Source organism: Acipenser ruthenus, chromosome 40 (assembly GCF_902713425.1).
Source record: "Acipenser ruthenus chromosome 40, fAciRut3.2 maternal haplotype, whole genome shotgun sequence".
NCBI lineage: Eukaryota > Metazoa > Chordata > Actinopteri > Acipenseriformes > Acipenseridae > Acipenser > Acipenser ruthenus.
The window spans coordinates 1,138,994-1,154,269 of NC_081228.1; the positions used below are offsets into that span (position 1 = coordinate 1,138,994).

General features: G+C 39.5%; 1 protein-coding gene across 9 annotated transcripts in view; it reads left to right on the plus strand.

The window, feature by feature from the left end:
- Nucleotides 1-15,276, plus strand: part of LOC117397176 (neural cell adhesion molecule 1-like) — a 160,063-nt gene that overhangs the window by 136,663 nt on the left and 8,124 nt on the right. For 7 of the 9 annotated variants that reach the window (XM_059010165.1, XM_059010166.1, XM_059010169.1 and 4 more), the window contains 4 exons: nucleotides 6,632-6,756; nucleotides 7,408-7,588; nucleotides 14,027-14,234; nucleotides 14,948-15,064. In XM_059010165.1, the coding sequence (XP_058866148.1) occupies nucleotides 6,632-6,756; nucleotides 7,408-7,588; nucleotides 14,027-14,234; nucleotides 14,948-15,064 (631 nt within the window). Of the gene's footprint in view, nucleotides 1-6,631; nucleotides 6,757-7,407; nucleotides 7,589-9,710; nucleotides 12,292-14,026; nucleotides 14,235-14,947; nucleotides 15,065-15,276 lie in introns of those variants that run through there. The other 2 variants (XM_059010172.1, XM_059010173.1) reach the window with 1 other exon arrangement.

The window sequence follows — 15,276 nt, forward strand, 5'->3', positions numbered from 1 at the left end:
AGTATTTCTCCTGCATTGAATAAAACATCCAAGGCGTGATTAAATGTCACCCCCATCAACTGCAGACAGATTTGAATCTATTGAATTGAGCCTCTCCAGGTCTCCTGGGACTGTCTGAACACAGTCATATCCCAGGAGTGGTGTGTAAGGTTATTAAATGCACACCTTGTATGATGCATTTCGTTATGTACCACGGAGTCAATGCTGTTGGGCACCAGCAGTCTTTCAGTTCAACCTCAAGCTTCTGCAGCAAGTCTAAAAGCTTTTCAGTCTCCTTTGCTTGGAGTTCTTTGCTCAGAAGTGATAACAACCAGACCGCTTGAAATAGCAATACATATTGATTGGCATGAGTTGCTCATTTATCTATTAGAAGTATTGTTTTTTTTATTTATATATTACCATCGGCAGCATTTACAACGACTGTTGACTCCCACAATGGAATGCTCCTTCTCTCCTTGTAATTGTAGCCATTGTTATGCAAACTGTGTAGGGGAATTGTACGAAAAGTGTTTTGTCATCTTTTTTATCTTGTTTTTTAGCTATTCACCTTCATGATGAGTGTTTAAAAGCTCCCATGCCTTTACAGTATGTATATTACAATAATCCAAGCTCCTGAAATTGAAATAGTGATGATGTGCAGGGTAATAAAAAGGCATGCTTTGACTTAAAAGACAGTGATGGCTTGGATTTGATCAAAGAGAACACAAGCAGTAGGTGACTGGTCTGTCCTTGTGTGTGATGATGTCACAAAGCACACAGTACGCGCCGTGTTTATGAAGCCGAGAATAACATTTTTTTATTTAGGTCAATTTGTCCTGGACAGAATAGTGTGAGGTATGAGCTACTGGTTGTGGACAGATGACATATTTCCTTTTTGCTGCTTGCACAGTATGCGATCTTCTCCTTATAACATTCTGTGTCAACCCTGACATCTAGCGTTGTCCTCAACATCCTCTCTTTAGTAAAAGGACCAGTGTGGGATAGAACATTCTGAGCTGGTGAAATCTTGCCCAAACATTCCTATCAAATGAGGACAACTGCGCTATGGGACGATGGTGTTTCAATTACAAAGCATTAGTCCATAACCTCTTGCATATAACAACTGCCTCTTACTGCTTAGTGTTCAGTTTCATGAAATATGTATAGTTATGAATACTGCTTTTGTAATTCTAGAAAATCATAGTTTCGAGCCATTGTGTGTATTATTAATTGCATTTTGTTTTTTTACAGTGAAACTACAGTAAGTATGATTTATTAACAACCTGGCCTGTAGAAAATAACATTGTTTTTCCATTGCTTAAACCCAGGTTGGTATGTGTACACGACACTAAACTGGAAGGACTGCGTTAAATACATCATTCCAGAGACTGCCATCGAGTTGTGTGTAGGTCTTGAGTTACAGGTGGGGTATCCCTCCGAAACACACAATACAAATTAAACAAGGATCTTACACCAACAGGAATGTAGCTCCCTGACGGTTTCTAGATGGCTTTTAGTTCCAATGAGGAAAAGCCACAATTTAACAGCGATATCGCTCTAGTTTTAGATCGACTAAACCTTAAACTTGATTGTAGACAACACTCTTTTGAAGTTTATAGTAACTGGGGCTTTACATTTTCTGTTTCTGTTTTTATTTAAACCGTAACTGTAAAGCCAACCGTTCGGCGCAGTTATAAACCAGAGCTGATCGTGCTGACATTTCAGAAAACGCTTCATTTGAACAATGAAACTGGCAAGAACTCCTCTTGCACATCTGGCAGAGTGAGATTTGAGCAGAGCAACATGATTTTTATTACTTTGCCAGGGCTAAAATAATTGGGTATCTGGCCTTCCTAGAAGCAGGGCTGTTGTTTGAGTCCTGGGCTGACAGCCAGCCTGTCTGTCTGTCTTCCTTCAGCGCCTGGGTTTTCAATGAAACAAGTAAAGTGAGTTTTTACACGCCAAGTTGACGGTCTCGCGATGTGCATTATATATTGTGGTTGGTTGCTGTCGAACAGTATTTTTTTAATACTGCAGAGTTTCCTCTGTGGCTCTTTTTAAATTGCTTTTAATCAGTGTTGCTAAATAGTATGCAAAAAGAAGCTTCGCTTTACTTTACATGTTTAACCAAAAGAAAATTAATAAAATGCTTTAAGTCTTTTATCTCTTTCAGCCAGAGGAAATACTGTTTTAATCTCCCTATTGTTTCATGGTTTTAATGTGTTTTTTTTTTAAGTGTTTTGTTTGTTTTTTCTGGTCTTTTAACTCTTGTTATTTTGTTACCTTGACCATGTTTTCATCAATTTTTTAATTTTTTGTATTTTCCATGTGACCTCCTCCACTTTCCTTTCAACCAATCATGTGCGTGCGTATCATGTGACTTTGTCATGTGGCTTGCATGGTGCTGATGATGTCGTCCACGCTGGCTAACAGAAGGTAAACTCTTTGTTCTGGTTGGTCAAATTCACGTAGGGCAACAATTCTGTAGCTTGATCTTTCACTTGGGACCAAGTTAGACACAATCCCCTTTCTTAAATGGGCTTTAGACTTAACAAAAACCATCAACAATCTTTGCATGTTTAATCTGTCATGTAAAACCAAATTTGAAATTTAACCTGGACGTTCAACCATTTTGCTTTAGTTAAATTAATAATCTTTAACAATTTGATACCAGATTATTAAATATTATTATCAATAATTTGATACCAAAGTCCCAGCAATAGCCTGGAAATTATTATATACGATATGTATGTATCAATATGGCACTTTATTACAGTAGACATATGCAACTTCAGATGCATTACACTTGGAAACTGTGTAATGGATGTGAAATGTAAATTACAGTTGCAGTTGTTGGATTGGATTTATAGTGGTTGCTGTGCCACAGCATCTGATTCCACTGCTAGACCAGCAGTGTGTATTGCTTAATGCTTAGGTTTTGCAGATTAAGAGCCAGCTCATGCCAGAGTAGTTTGGGGGTGAAATGCAGTACTACAAACAAAACAAATGGTTGACCTCTAACTAGACCAATCTTTCCTCATTTTTACCAAAAAATGATACAGTGATCCAAATTATCCGTCATTAACACCACACTTGCAAGCTAACAAAACCTCACGTTTGAAATTTATTTTGACACCGCTTTCCCCTGCTACCAAAGAATAAAAACCTTTTCACACTTCTAAATGAATAACAATCGACAAACCTTGTGAAGCCACTGACCTGCTCAAAAGCATTGCACTTTTTACTTTAGTTGGATTCTTTTTGTATTTTTTTTTTTATTGTTTTATATGAAGAGGGGACATGGAACAATGACCCAACCACTTTCCCCAAAAGGACTAACAGAGATAACAGCCAAACATTGCTGCATGCATGCAAGTTTCTTTGTCTCTTTCTTAACCCCCTCTCTTTCTATTCTTGAAGCCTTTTGGGTCACGTCCTGGCAGACTGGAAAGCCTCTCTTTTTGCATGTTTTGTTCGTGTTTTTGTCTTGCAAGTGTACCTCTTCTTCACCTGGTGTGTGTTTTGACCTACTGACCTAACTTGAGTCCCATTTACACCTGCTTTAGTTACCAACTTCCAGGGTGGAAGGATGGACAAAACGAGTAAACAATAAACCGTGTTTGCAACTAGGCCTTAAAAACAACTTGGTTGCTTGAATGAAATCCCACAGTTATCCTAACTAATGCATCCTTCTTCTCGTTCCGATCCATTTTGTATATCCTGTTCTGTTTTTTAAAACTCAGCGTGATTCAGATGGTACCAACCTGCCCTCCTGAATGGAGGAAACACCACACTTGTTCGTTGTGGTATTTCTTAGCAATGCGTTTCTTCATCACTGGGGGGAATGTTGCAGGGGGGAAAGGTTAACAGTCACACTCTGGTGTACCAGCTGCACTTTGAGCGGAGACGTGTTGGAGAAGAGGTGTGCTTTAATCTTCTGAGTTTTAAAGAGCCACCAGGATGACTGGAAAAGAAAATGATATACAAAGTGATGCTAGACAAGAAGAATACTGCATTGGTTCACTGATACTTCAGAGCTGTGCCAACTCTTTAAGGGCTCCCTATATACCATAAAGGTGTGCAGACCATTTAGATGTTTTTATCCCCGAGAGAAACGCTTGGCAGAGAGTAGTGTAATTACAATATTGACCACCAGGCGAACAACATTTTTGGCACCAAACCATCATTGTTGACAGTCGGCCCGCTAAAATTAATTTATTATTATTTTTTTTTATCTTTAGAACACAATTTCTGAATAGGAGACTATAGATGTTGTGTTTTTAAAGTGGTTTACAGTTAAATGGATTGTTTAAGTGGTCCTTGGTTTTGTAAATGAAGACCCTTGGTGTAAATGGGACCAGCAGTTCTCATTAACTACGATGCACAAACCAGGTCACTATCATGACATAGTGAGTCACCGCAGTGTTGCATGTTAGAGCATGTTATTCTTAACTAATAACCCTGTGTTCATAAGCTTCATGATTTCTTTCCTCCTTAGCAATTGTGAACACTTAACAATAGGAGTGATGCTCATGACTGAACTAGTTCTTCACCTCTAAATGATTTCTTTGCCACTAACTCTTTTTATTTCATTTTCAGCGATGTATATTTGAATTACAAGATTGTTTAAATTCTTGCTTTAATTCATGGGGACCAATGTGTTATGGATTGTGTTGTGATAAGTGATAGTAGTTCACTTTTAGTGGCTCATCTTGTATATTGCGAGATAATATTTGCTGCAAACAATTAAAAAAAAAATGTTGAGCTTCTGAACTATTTCTGTTTGAAAAACATCAGCTCCATACTGAGTGTTTTAATTTCAGTTGGAGAACTGGAAAGGGTTATCAGTAGATATTTCCCCAGATTTACAAAGACTTTAAGCCTGTGTTGTCATCGAGTCTTTTTTGTTTTGTAAACACTGCCCATACAATCAAGTTCGGGATGAAGTTGTCTTCCAAATAAACCATTTGGAAAAGCATTTCGTCCCCAGCGCTGTAAAAAAAAAAAAAAAAAAAAAAAAAAAGGATCTTCTCAAAGCAAATGAAAATAAATTTAAATGCCAGATTGGTTCAGCTTCAAAGCAAAAGTGTTAGTATGTCATACAACTCCATGTTACAGCAATAATAATTCCTGAATTACTGACAGTTAAACAGAATGATATTATTATTTAGAATTGATTACAGCCTACTTATAATAAGACGTTGTTGTGGTTACTTAAAAAATAGCAAAATGTTCATATTATTATTTTTTTGCCACTGTCGACTAACCTCAATTACTCTTGCAAACGCAGTTGCAACATAATTGATTTCTTGTATCTGTGTCAAGGCAGAGGCCCCTAATAAATGAAGTGACCAAAAGTACCCATGTAAGCATCGCATTTTAATTGTAGCAAAGAGATAGGAAGTGTGCGCTCTGAGAGAGTTTAATTATCATGCTAATTTCAGATGTAGCTGTAAATGTTTTTAATTGTGCAAGTATCCTGCACGCCCTCACCACCATACATATCATAATTAGATGTAATCTGGTAACTTGTCCAAACAACATGTTGAAGCTAATTAGATTTGCCACATGTCTCTTCACTGGAGTGCTAGGATCTAGAACAAAGACCCCTGAGGGAGCGCTCTGCACTTTACAAGTCTTCTCGCCCACTTCCACAGAGTTTGTTCCGTTGAGATTTTGTCTCTTGTCAGGAGAACAAAAATGCATTTGCAAACCCCAAACTGCAACACTGAAATGGTCTTTCTTTTCCAAACTTTGTAAGGTGCACTTTGCTTGAAAGAGCCAGAGTTACATCGATTCTGTACGCCACAGGATCTCATTTATACAACGTTCTCAAGCATTAGTGTCGGCAAAATGCGGTCTGAACAGTGGGGGGCGGGGGGGGGGGGGGTCATTTTAAATCATTCAAATGTGAACCTGAGCTATTTTCATATTTTTACAGACAAGAAAGATTGATTTTCATAACATTTATGAATTATTTAAACAGTGGTGGAATTTAAACCCACTGCTGTTTCAATCAATTGGATAGACCCCAGCACGAGTTAATATGTATTTTAAATAAGCACTCGCCGTGTCACTGCATTTAACCACATATTGTTATGTATTAAGCCAACGCTGTCTAAATAACCCTAATTAAAGATAACAGGAATCGAAGTGCTGCTGCATGCACAGTGGGACTGTCACACTAATTGAAGGGTATGACTGACCCATAGGAAAACGTGAATACATTCGTTTTAGCAGAAGAACTCGACTCAATGAAGCGCTATCCCCGTTCTGTGTGCTGTAAAATGTTAACAGATATCGTCCAGGGAGCTTTTTCTAAACGGTACAAAAAAAAAAAAATGCTTAATTGCTTTGAACTGAACCAAGTGCTTCAAACTGCAAAGAGCCAACAGGCTTAGGATTGAACCCAACCCTTGAGATCAAAAGGGTTTGCGATGATCCTCGTCCTTTTGAAAGGCTTTTGTTGTAGCCGTATAAAGTAGCATAAAAGAAAATGGCGCGTGAGTCTAACTGGACTAGTGGGACCAATTCACTTGTATATTAAATGGAAATGGAATCATTGTTGCAGCTAGGCTCTTTGAACTCCAGAACCCAGCGCAGTCGTGTTCCATATTTCCTAATTGCAGTGCCGGCACTATTTTCTTCACAGGGGAACCCAGTCCTCCTAAACTGGAAGGGAAGCCGTATGAGTCTGGAAACACTCTGAAAGTGAACTGGATCAAGCAGGATGATGGCGGCTCTCCCATCAGACATTACCTAGTCCGGTACAGAGCTGTGAGTATCTTCGGCAGCACAGACCCCTTACAGAATTATACTGCAGTATGTATTCAGTGTTACTAAAGTAGTGCCTTTAGCAGAGTCTGTATACTTGTGCATATAATTTCATTACAATATATATGTGTCTACTGTAGCATTTTTCCTGTGCTGTGTGTTAAAATGGCAAGGGCTGATTTTATAGTGCTTAACCAGTCCCGATGATCAAAGACCATCATTAATGGGAAGTATCCAGCACTACTGTATAATTGTGCTTGCACAAAGTCTTGTCTCCTGAAAGAACTTTCTTTGATAGTTGAATGCAATTAAAAAGAGGTTAAGGACATTATAATATAGGACTAATTGGCAGGGCTACGGTATAAAAGAAGCACGTGGACTGTTTAGAAACTCATAAAGAATGAAGAAACAGCGCTCACCCAATAAGTCTAATTGTATAGTATTACAAAGTGCAATAATGTGCATGTACTCTGCCGAACTGAAGACCAAAGGGGGACAGACAGATGATTGAATAGAGTTTTGACAAGGTCCATTCAAAAGCTTTGAAATGAGGTCCGTGGAGAGAGTGTACACAAGCTGGCAGGGCTCCCCTGTCTCTGGTGTGATTTCCCCCTCATAGCCCCGTGCTCTCTCGCCCTGGTTCTTTTCACGCAGAAACAAATGGACGACTGGAAACCAGAGATCAGACTGCCAGCCGACAGCGAGTACGCCATTCTCGGAGGTCTGGAGTGGAACACAGAGTATGAGATTTACGTGGTGGCGGAGAACCAGCAAGGAAAATCAAAACCAAGCACCTTATTTTTCAGGACCGTTCCAGAACCCACCTCCATGCCAGGTACGCCCACAATGCTAACAGCAGCACTGACAGTCGGGTGTCGGGCCCTGGCACCCCGCATACATCGCAGTTTGCTCTGATCATTTTAAAAAAGGAACACTGATAGTATACTGGGTCACCTTCAGCGCCGCTGTTATGCTTTAAAATAAATTGGTAACCGCATTTCCGCTATAGGAAAAAAAAAACAACGCAATCCCAAGCTTATTTTAAAAGGGTCGCTGTAGGCCTGCACCCAGCTGACAGTGCTCTTTGTAATACAGCTGTGCATTTATCACAGGGCAGCAGAGCTGCCTCCCCATCGCAATGCATCTGAAGCTGCGCTTCGCACAGCACGCCCAGTCTTCATGGGAGGTTTTAAAAGTCATTTTGGATGTGTTTTTGTAGGACCTGGGAAGTGCTGGCGACACATAGTAGAGAAGATTTAAGATTGTTAGCTCGGTGTACTTTTAAGAGCAACTGATCCTAATCCGAGAACAGATCGGATTAAAAGGGACGTGCAGGCAGCGTGTACAACTGGTCTTCAAATCACGTAGTCTATTGAAGAGATTTGGTATTCGGTACATTTTTAGGATGCCAGTTACATATCTTCAGAAAGAAATAACTGCACCCTGGTTCTGTTAAATTCATGCTCGTAAACTGCTCAGTTTCTCAAAAGGTGATGCAGCCCTGTGATATTGCATGGTAACGCTTTTGACAGGAATAATCTGTTAGTGCTTTAACTCAGTGAAATATTACCAGCAAACAGCAAGTGCATGACACAGGGACATGCTTTCCCATACGCTTGGGTTGATCCAGCCACACAGCACTGGAGGTTTGGATGGCAGCTAAATTGGTCGCATCACTGGTAGCCAACATGATTCTGGGGTTAGAGATCAAGATAACTTGCAAACTGCTGTGTCCTGGTTACACCCAGAACTCTCAACAGTTATCAATTTGATAACGCCTGTTGCAAACCTAGAAAAATAAACTCACCGTTGCTAACAGATGCGCAAGACGGCGTGCTTTTCTCACCTCTGTTTTTGATGCTATGAACAGCTATTATTTTTTTATTTTTTTTGATTAAAAAAAAAAAAAAAAGCTGGTAGATTTTCATAAAGCATGCAAGTGCAGGTAAGTCTTTTGCATTGCAAGTGTGCTAATGCTTGATGTCAATGTCTAACAGTCTCCTCATGCACGACTGGGTTAACTGTCCTTTCTGGGGTTTTATCTGAGTGTAACCTAGATGCCAGTGGTATTGGTTGAAATATCCAGGGCTAGGAATATTGCTGGCACAGTTTAATGGTGCTGGAAGGATGGAATTAGTTGGTCCTAATGAAATTATCCAAACCTCCCAAGCTAAGGTTGAGCAGGGCACAGTCCATGGCTGGTGCTCATTTATTTTATTTGCCAGTATACTTGTTGCAGAGTGCGTAATAACCCCAGATAATGCATTCAATCATCATTACTACTTCAGTGTTTTACATCTAGAAACATTCTTCGCAATTTTATTTATTTATTTATTTTTTTAAAGGACAACTTTCCATGTTGGGAATGGATACAACAGAAATGGTCGCTGCTGTGTTTTGGGTGTAGAGTTTGCACTGCAGATAGGAGTGCGGGGTGGGGTAGATTTTTCTGAGCAGATTAACTTATTCTGTCAAAACAGGGAAGTTGTTCTTTCTCAATGTTCATTGTTTCTCCCGACACACGTCTAATCACTACAGCCTTCTGAATCACCACATCCACATTTGCTGACCTTTTACTGACCTTCACACTTTAACCTTTGGCCTGCTATGTCGTCCCATGTCATCAGCTCAGCTTCTCCCTCGCTGTTTTTTTTTCTTTTTTTTGGCTTCTAGTTATGTGCACTTAACTTTTCTCTAACCTGTGTTGACTTATTTTCATTTCAATTTACCTTTGATTCTTAAGTTTCTGTATTTATGACCTATGTTTCTATCTTTCTCTCTTTCTCGTTCTCTCTCTCTCCCTCCCCCCTCTCCCCTTACCTTCCTCCCCTTGTCCGTGTTCATTTGTGACCTTGGACGCCAATGGATCATCACATTGTCATATGCACCGATTTTATTTCTATTTTGATTTTATTTTTACAAATCTTTCCTGGAACCATTCATGTTGGGGCTTCCAGCAACATTGGGGAGCTCATCAGTGACATACACCCTTGTGTCCCTCCTGCTCTCTGCAGTGACTGTCATCTTCCTCTCATAAAGACTCAGTAAAGAAAGGAAACGCCTGCTGTTTCATAGCAAGGCTGGCTATTCATTTTGTATGCCTTTTAATCCACTCCCCAAAAAATAAATATCTGCATATAGTCCGGGGGGGGGGGGGGGGGGGCTGTTCCTTGGAACGTTTATTGTTCAAAAGCTGTATTGTAGTTTGTACCAGACTACAATCTTTCTATTCACATCCAGAGAGGCAGTGAGTTGTGTTAGCTAATAAAAATGGATGTAAAGCCCTTTCTTCCATGTAACATTGTGCAAAACGCTGTATCTAGATGTGGCCGCATGCTGTAACTGCCTAAACATGTACATCTGAAACTAAACTTCAAAACTATGGACACATAAGGTAAATCATACTCAACCCCTAGGGCTGTTTCCTTAGGCTAATTCATGTTAATAATAGCACCATTTTTTAATCACAGCTGTATTTCTGTATTTGTCATGCAACTTGTTTTGGATAAAAAAAAAAAATCACCAACCTTGTCAATTTATATAAAAAGCTGAATGTAAAATGTTGTCTCCTTGTTTTATGGGTGTGAATGACGCTGAGGGGAAGGAGCAGTTTGTTATAGACCATGAGATCTAGCTTTAATCATATAAACTGCAGCAGAGCTAAATACTGACCGAACTTACCCCTTTTCAGTGTATTTGTATTGTATTTAGTGTGAGTCAATTAATCACCGAGCAAGAAATAGCTGCTTTATATGAGTTAGAGGTTTTTAAATCTACTATTCATTAAAATAGTTACAAACTTATTTTACACAGAGATGATCTAAGATAAAATAATTACTTATCAAATGACAAATACATTTTAGTTATAAGACCCAATTTGCTCCTGAAACAATGAGTATGTTTTTTTGTTTGTTTTTTTTTTGCTAGTAATAAAATGTTATCTTTTGGATTTGAGAGAATGCAGGATCAGTTTCTGTGCCAGGTTGACGTACACCCAGGTAAATGCAGCAAATATGTTTTTAACGCCAGTGGTCATACCATCGCAGTATGCAAAGTGAACTCCTGCTGTTGAAATCCATCAGAGCTTGCTTTTGCTTTGCATAAGCTGCTGACATGCTATACAGAATGTGTTGGTAAATCCATTGGTCAAGGTTCTGTTTGCCGACTGAAAGCTGAACCACACATTATGAATATGGCCGATGCATGATATTATTTTGTATTTATTTTTTGTGGGTTCTGAATGCCTCGAAGCCTGAAAAAGACTTGCAGGCACATTTCGGGCGGCTTTGTGGTCCACCCTTCCCTAAGCCCCTGTGCTTTTACTCCAGAGCTCAGTAGAAATGTTTGTCCTGCATAACCAGCATAAAAGTGTGGAAGATTGACAGCGTATGTGATCACATCTATAAATACACACAAATATCATTGTTAAACTCGTTAGCAGAGCAGCTTTACCCAGAGGTGTACATCATCCATGAGCTGGAGAACTGCTTTAGCTAGAGGAAGCATTGTTCTGTATTATTTATTCCAAGTACAATACATTGGCAGAGGCAGATATGCATGTGAAATGTGCCAGCATATTCACTGATACAATACAAACTGTAGGACCAAGGATTTGTTGCTGGTTAGCTATTACTGAACCCTAAGTTTACGACTAACAGGAAAATGTTTAAATGAAGTAGTTTGATAGAACGAATGCACTTGAAATACATCAAATACTGTGTTATATCAGTGCTGTAGATATGGCAGCATTCTAGTCCTGTTTTAAGACAATGACATTAGTACAGTGCTGCTGAGTTTGGATGTATTCCAATGTCTTTATTTTGTCTGCTCATGTTATGAGGGTGCATTTGCAGCTGAATTAGGTATATGCATTCCCTTAGAGAAATCAGTGAAAGATTGAACACAACAGACGACTTGAGCCATGGGCGATAGCTTTGACATGCTGTACTCATCAATCTGAATTAAAGTTTGATTTAGCATAAGACATCCTCATAGAGACACTACACACTGATAACTAGCGAGAGGAATGGAATTGTTCATAACTGATGGAGGAGAACGATGTGTGCAGCATTGATAAAAGAGCTGGGCTTTGAGAAAGTGGAGACCAAACATGTGCAGTACCAGCATAAGAATGAACGCTACTGAAACAAGCACTCCTAGCACGAGGTGGGAGCTAGTGTACACCTGCAAATGAAAGGGCTCGATCAGGTGGCTTAAAATGCCTGCTAATAAGTATCATTTAAAAGACTGAAACGTTGCAGGCGCGTTCCGTTCAAGTTCAGCTTATCCAGGATAGATCAAAGATCTCATTTACAGGGCTGTCCTGGGGTGGATAGCAGCAACCAGTACTGCACTGGAGTACATGTAGAAACAACTGAGTCTGAACCAGCTTTGTACTGAAATTCCCAGTTTAAACAGGATTAGGGGATAACCAGGGACCAGTTTTAAATGCTTCATTAAAAGTTCCATTAAAAAAAAAAAAGTCTTATGAATAAAGTGCTTTCTCTTCTGGAAGCAACTGGAATCTTGGTCAGCTTACCATCTGAGGAGACTTAAGAAAACACTTCCTCTAGCTAAAGAATCAGATGGAATTGTTTTAATAGAGCTCTCTTTCTGTGTACAGAAGAGAAGAAGTCTAAAGTCAAAAAGATACAACAAGAAATGTCACCGCTATTTGCCGTAATAATCGCCTATTATTACTTCTGTTGGCTGAATGTGGTTGTCATTTTATTCGGTGAGATTTTGTCCGTTGATAGATGTGCTTTTGCTGTGAGTGTGTGTGTGTTTTTTTTTTGTTTGGAGGTCTTTGGAATCACACTGTTGATAAATGTGTACCCGCCTTCTCAGCATGGTGAGCGATCCTCTCGCCCTCCTCCAATCAGTGAGCAGACTGGAAAACAGGCCAAGAGAACTCTGGGTAATAGGTATTCATGCCAAGAGGGATGCATGCGTGTGACAACATGATAAGAAATATTTTATTTATTGTATACTTGGAACAACTTTTCAGAACAGGAAATGTTAAAATAAAAAACGAATAAAAAAAATAAAGGAAAGGGGTTTGACTTGGGTGTGATTTGATGTGTGTTTTGTATTTAAACAGTAAGACTATGTGATAAAGGGTTTATTTTTGACTGCGTCATCCTTCTGTATCATTTTGTGTGTGAGTTCTTTGGATATTTGTTTTTAAATGAAAGCTTATTTCACTGATGTGTCGGATTGCAGTGTAGTTTGCTTGATTGTTTGTGACATGGAAGACTCTGAACCACAAGCCCTGTTCTCAAAACTTTAACTCTTTAAATATGTTTTCTCCCCACCCCCTGCCCCCAAGGTAAGAGAGAGTTTCGAAAGAATAAACTTAAATCAAAAACACACGTTGATTGTGAATAGGGCTTCATATCACCAACAGACTAACCTTTCAGATGTATTTCAACAATACTGTTTCATTTAGACACTGTGGTTTAGACACTGTTCATTAACCGTACTCCAGTATTAGAATGACTTCCAGTCACGTTTCATTTAAAACTAGAGCTACATGTTCTGTGTGTTTCATCATGGTAGAAAAGGTATTGTAAATGTGTGTGTATATATATATATATAGCTTACTGAACCCTCTTTATATACATGTACGCATAATAGTATTATTAACCTGTTTGTAGCCCAGTTTTTTTAGCTTGGTAAACTTTGAGGTATATTTCTGGTAAGTATATATTTTTTGTGCTTTCATTTGATATGAAAGTACAAAACACTGATAGAGAATTGAAATCTATGTCATTGTAAGGATGTAAAATGTGTTTTTACATCAACCACTTACCTATCTAAAAGATATGTAGACAGCTGTAAAATAACATGTGTCTTCTGTTCAATATTTATGAAATGTAAAGAATTACGTCTTTTCTTTTTACAACAGGTCAATTTCACACTGTTCAGAATATCACGTTTCTCTATAGAACTGTCCTCTGTGGTTTGGACTGAAGTTTTGTAATTAGGGGATGGGTAAACCCCCCCAGTTGTTATTTTCTAAGTCCAGCAGAAAGGGTAGTTGTAGGGGAGGAGGCAACTCCATTCTTGTAGGAAGGTCAGGGGAAACTAATACAGGCGTATTTATAAGAACGTTTTACCTACTAGATATTTATTTTCAATGCATGCCTGGTTTCAATGTGGATTCCACAAGAAAACACAATGGTTTCTCCTTCCCTGAGTAACACAGTTGTGAAGCACACAGCAGTTAATCATTGGTACTTAACAACGTCAATCTTCTTCTTTCAACTCAAAGACGAAATGGCATCCGGTTCCGGCCTGGGCACGGGTGCCATCGTGGGGATCCTCATCATCGTCTTCATCATCCTGTTGGTGGTCGTTGACGTCACCTGCTACTTCCTCAACAAGTGCGGCCTTCTCATGTGCATCGCTGTCAACGTCTGTGGCAAGCCAGGCCCGGGAGCCAAGGGCAAGGACATGGAGGAGGGGAAAGCTGCTTTCTCGTGAGTAGCTGCTCAAGGGGAATTGCAATTTCATACAATTCCAATATTTAGCCGTGGGCTAAGTACAAAGGAAAACCTACTTTGGTTCTATTTTCATTACAGTTTTTTTTTTTTTTTATTCCTCTTAAATATATGATCACCCTTGACACTTCTCCAATTAACAATGTTGCGGTGCTGCATTTAACATGTATGTCATGCAGCGTGTTACAGGTGGGTGAAATGCAATAGGCAGAGGTAACGTGCTTGATCTCCCCCTCCTACTCTGCACTGGACTTGCCTGACATTACTGGATCCTCCGCTAATGCACTATCCTTGCACGATTGCACCACTATGTCATTGTAAATATAACTTGTTGTAATCCTAACTTGTTGCATCCTAGTTCATATTGTATTCTAGTAGTTTTATTGCACTTACTCTAAACTTATTTAAATACGAATATTGCACTGTAACCCTGTACTGCCCTGTAACACCTGTAAGTCGCCTTGGATAAAGGCATCTGCCAAATACATAAATAATAATTAAACACTGCTTCCCAAAAAGTGATCAGCAACAATCCAGATATTTAATGTGTACTCATACGGTAAGCTCATTCTAGTGCAGTGCAGTGTGTTTAATTTGATATTCTTTGTTATTTTGGGTAGGTTAAGGGGCTAAGCAGACTGTGTACAGTGGTTTCCGGTTAAGGGGCTAAGCAGAGTTGTGTTTCTCTACAGCAAAGACGAATCGAAGGAGCCCATTGTGGAGGTGCGGACCGAGGATGAACACACACCAAATCATGATGGGGGAAACCTGACCGAACCCAACGAGACCACCCCGCTGACTGAGCCAGAGTAAGCACACCACACACCCCTCTTCAATTCAATTGCCTTTAAGTTACAACCCCCTGAAAGGGTCTCTCAAAATGGAGTGCATCACCGCACTGTCACGACAAGCCGGAACCAGGGGTGGCTCGTCAGTGAATGAATAACCTTATTATTCCAGCTCGGTTCAAAGGAAGCAAACGCTTCCAAACGACTCGATTCTTAATCGCCTTGGTTTCCTC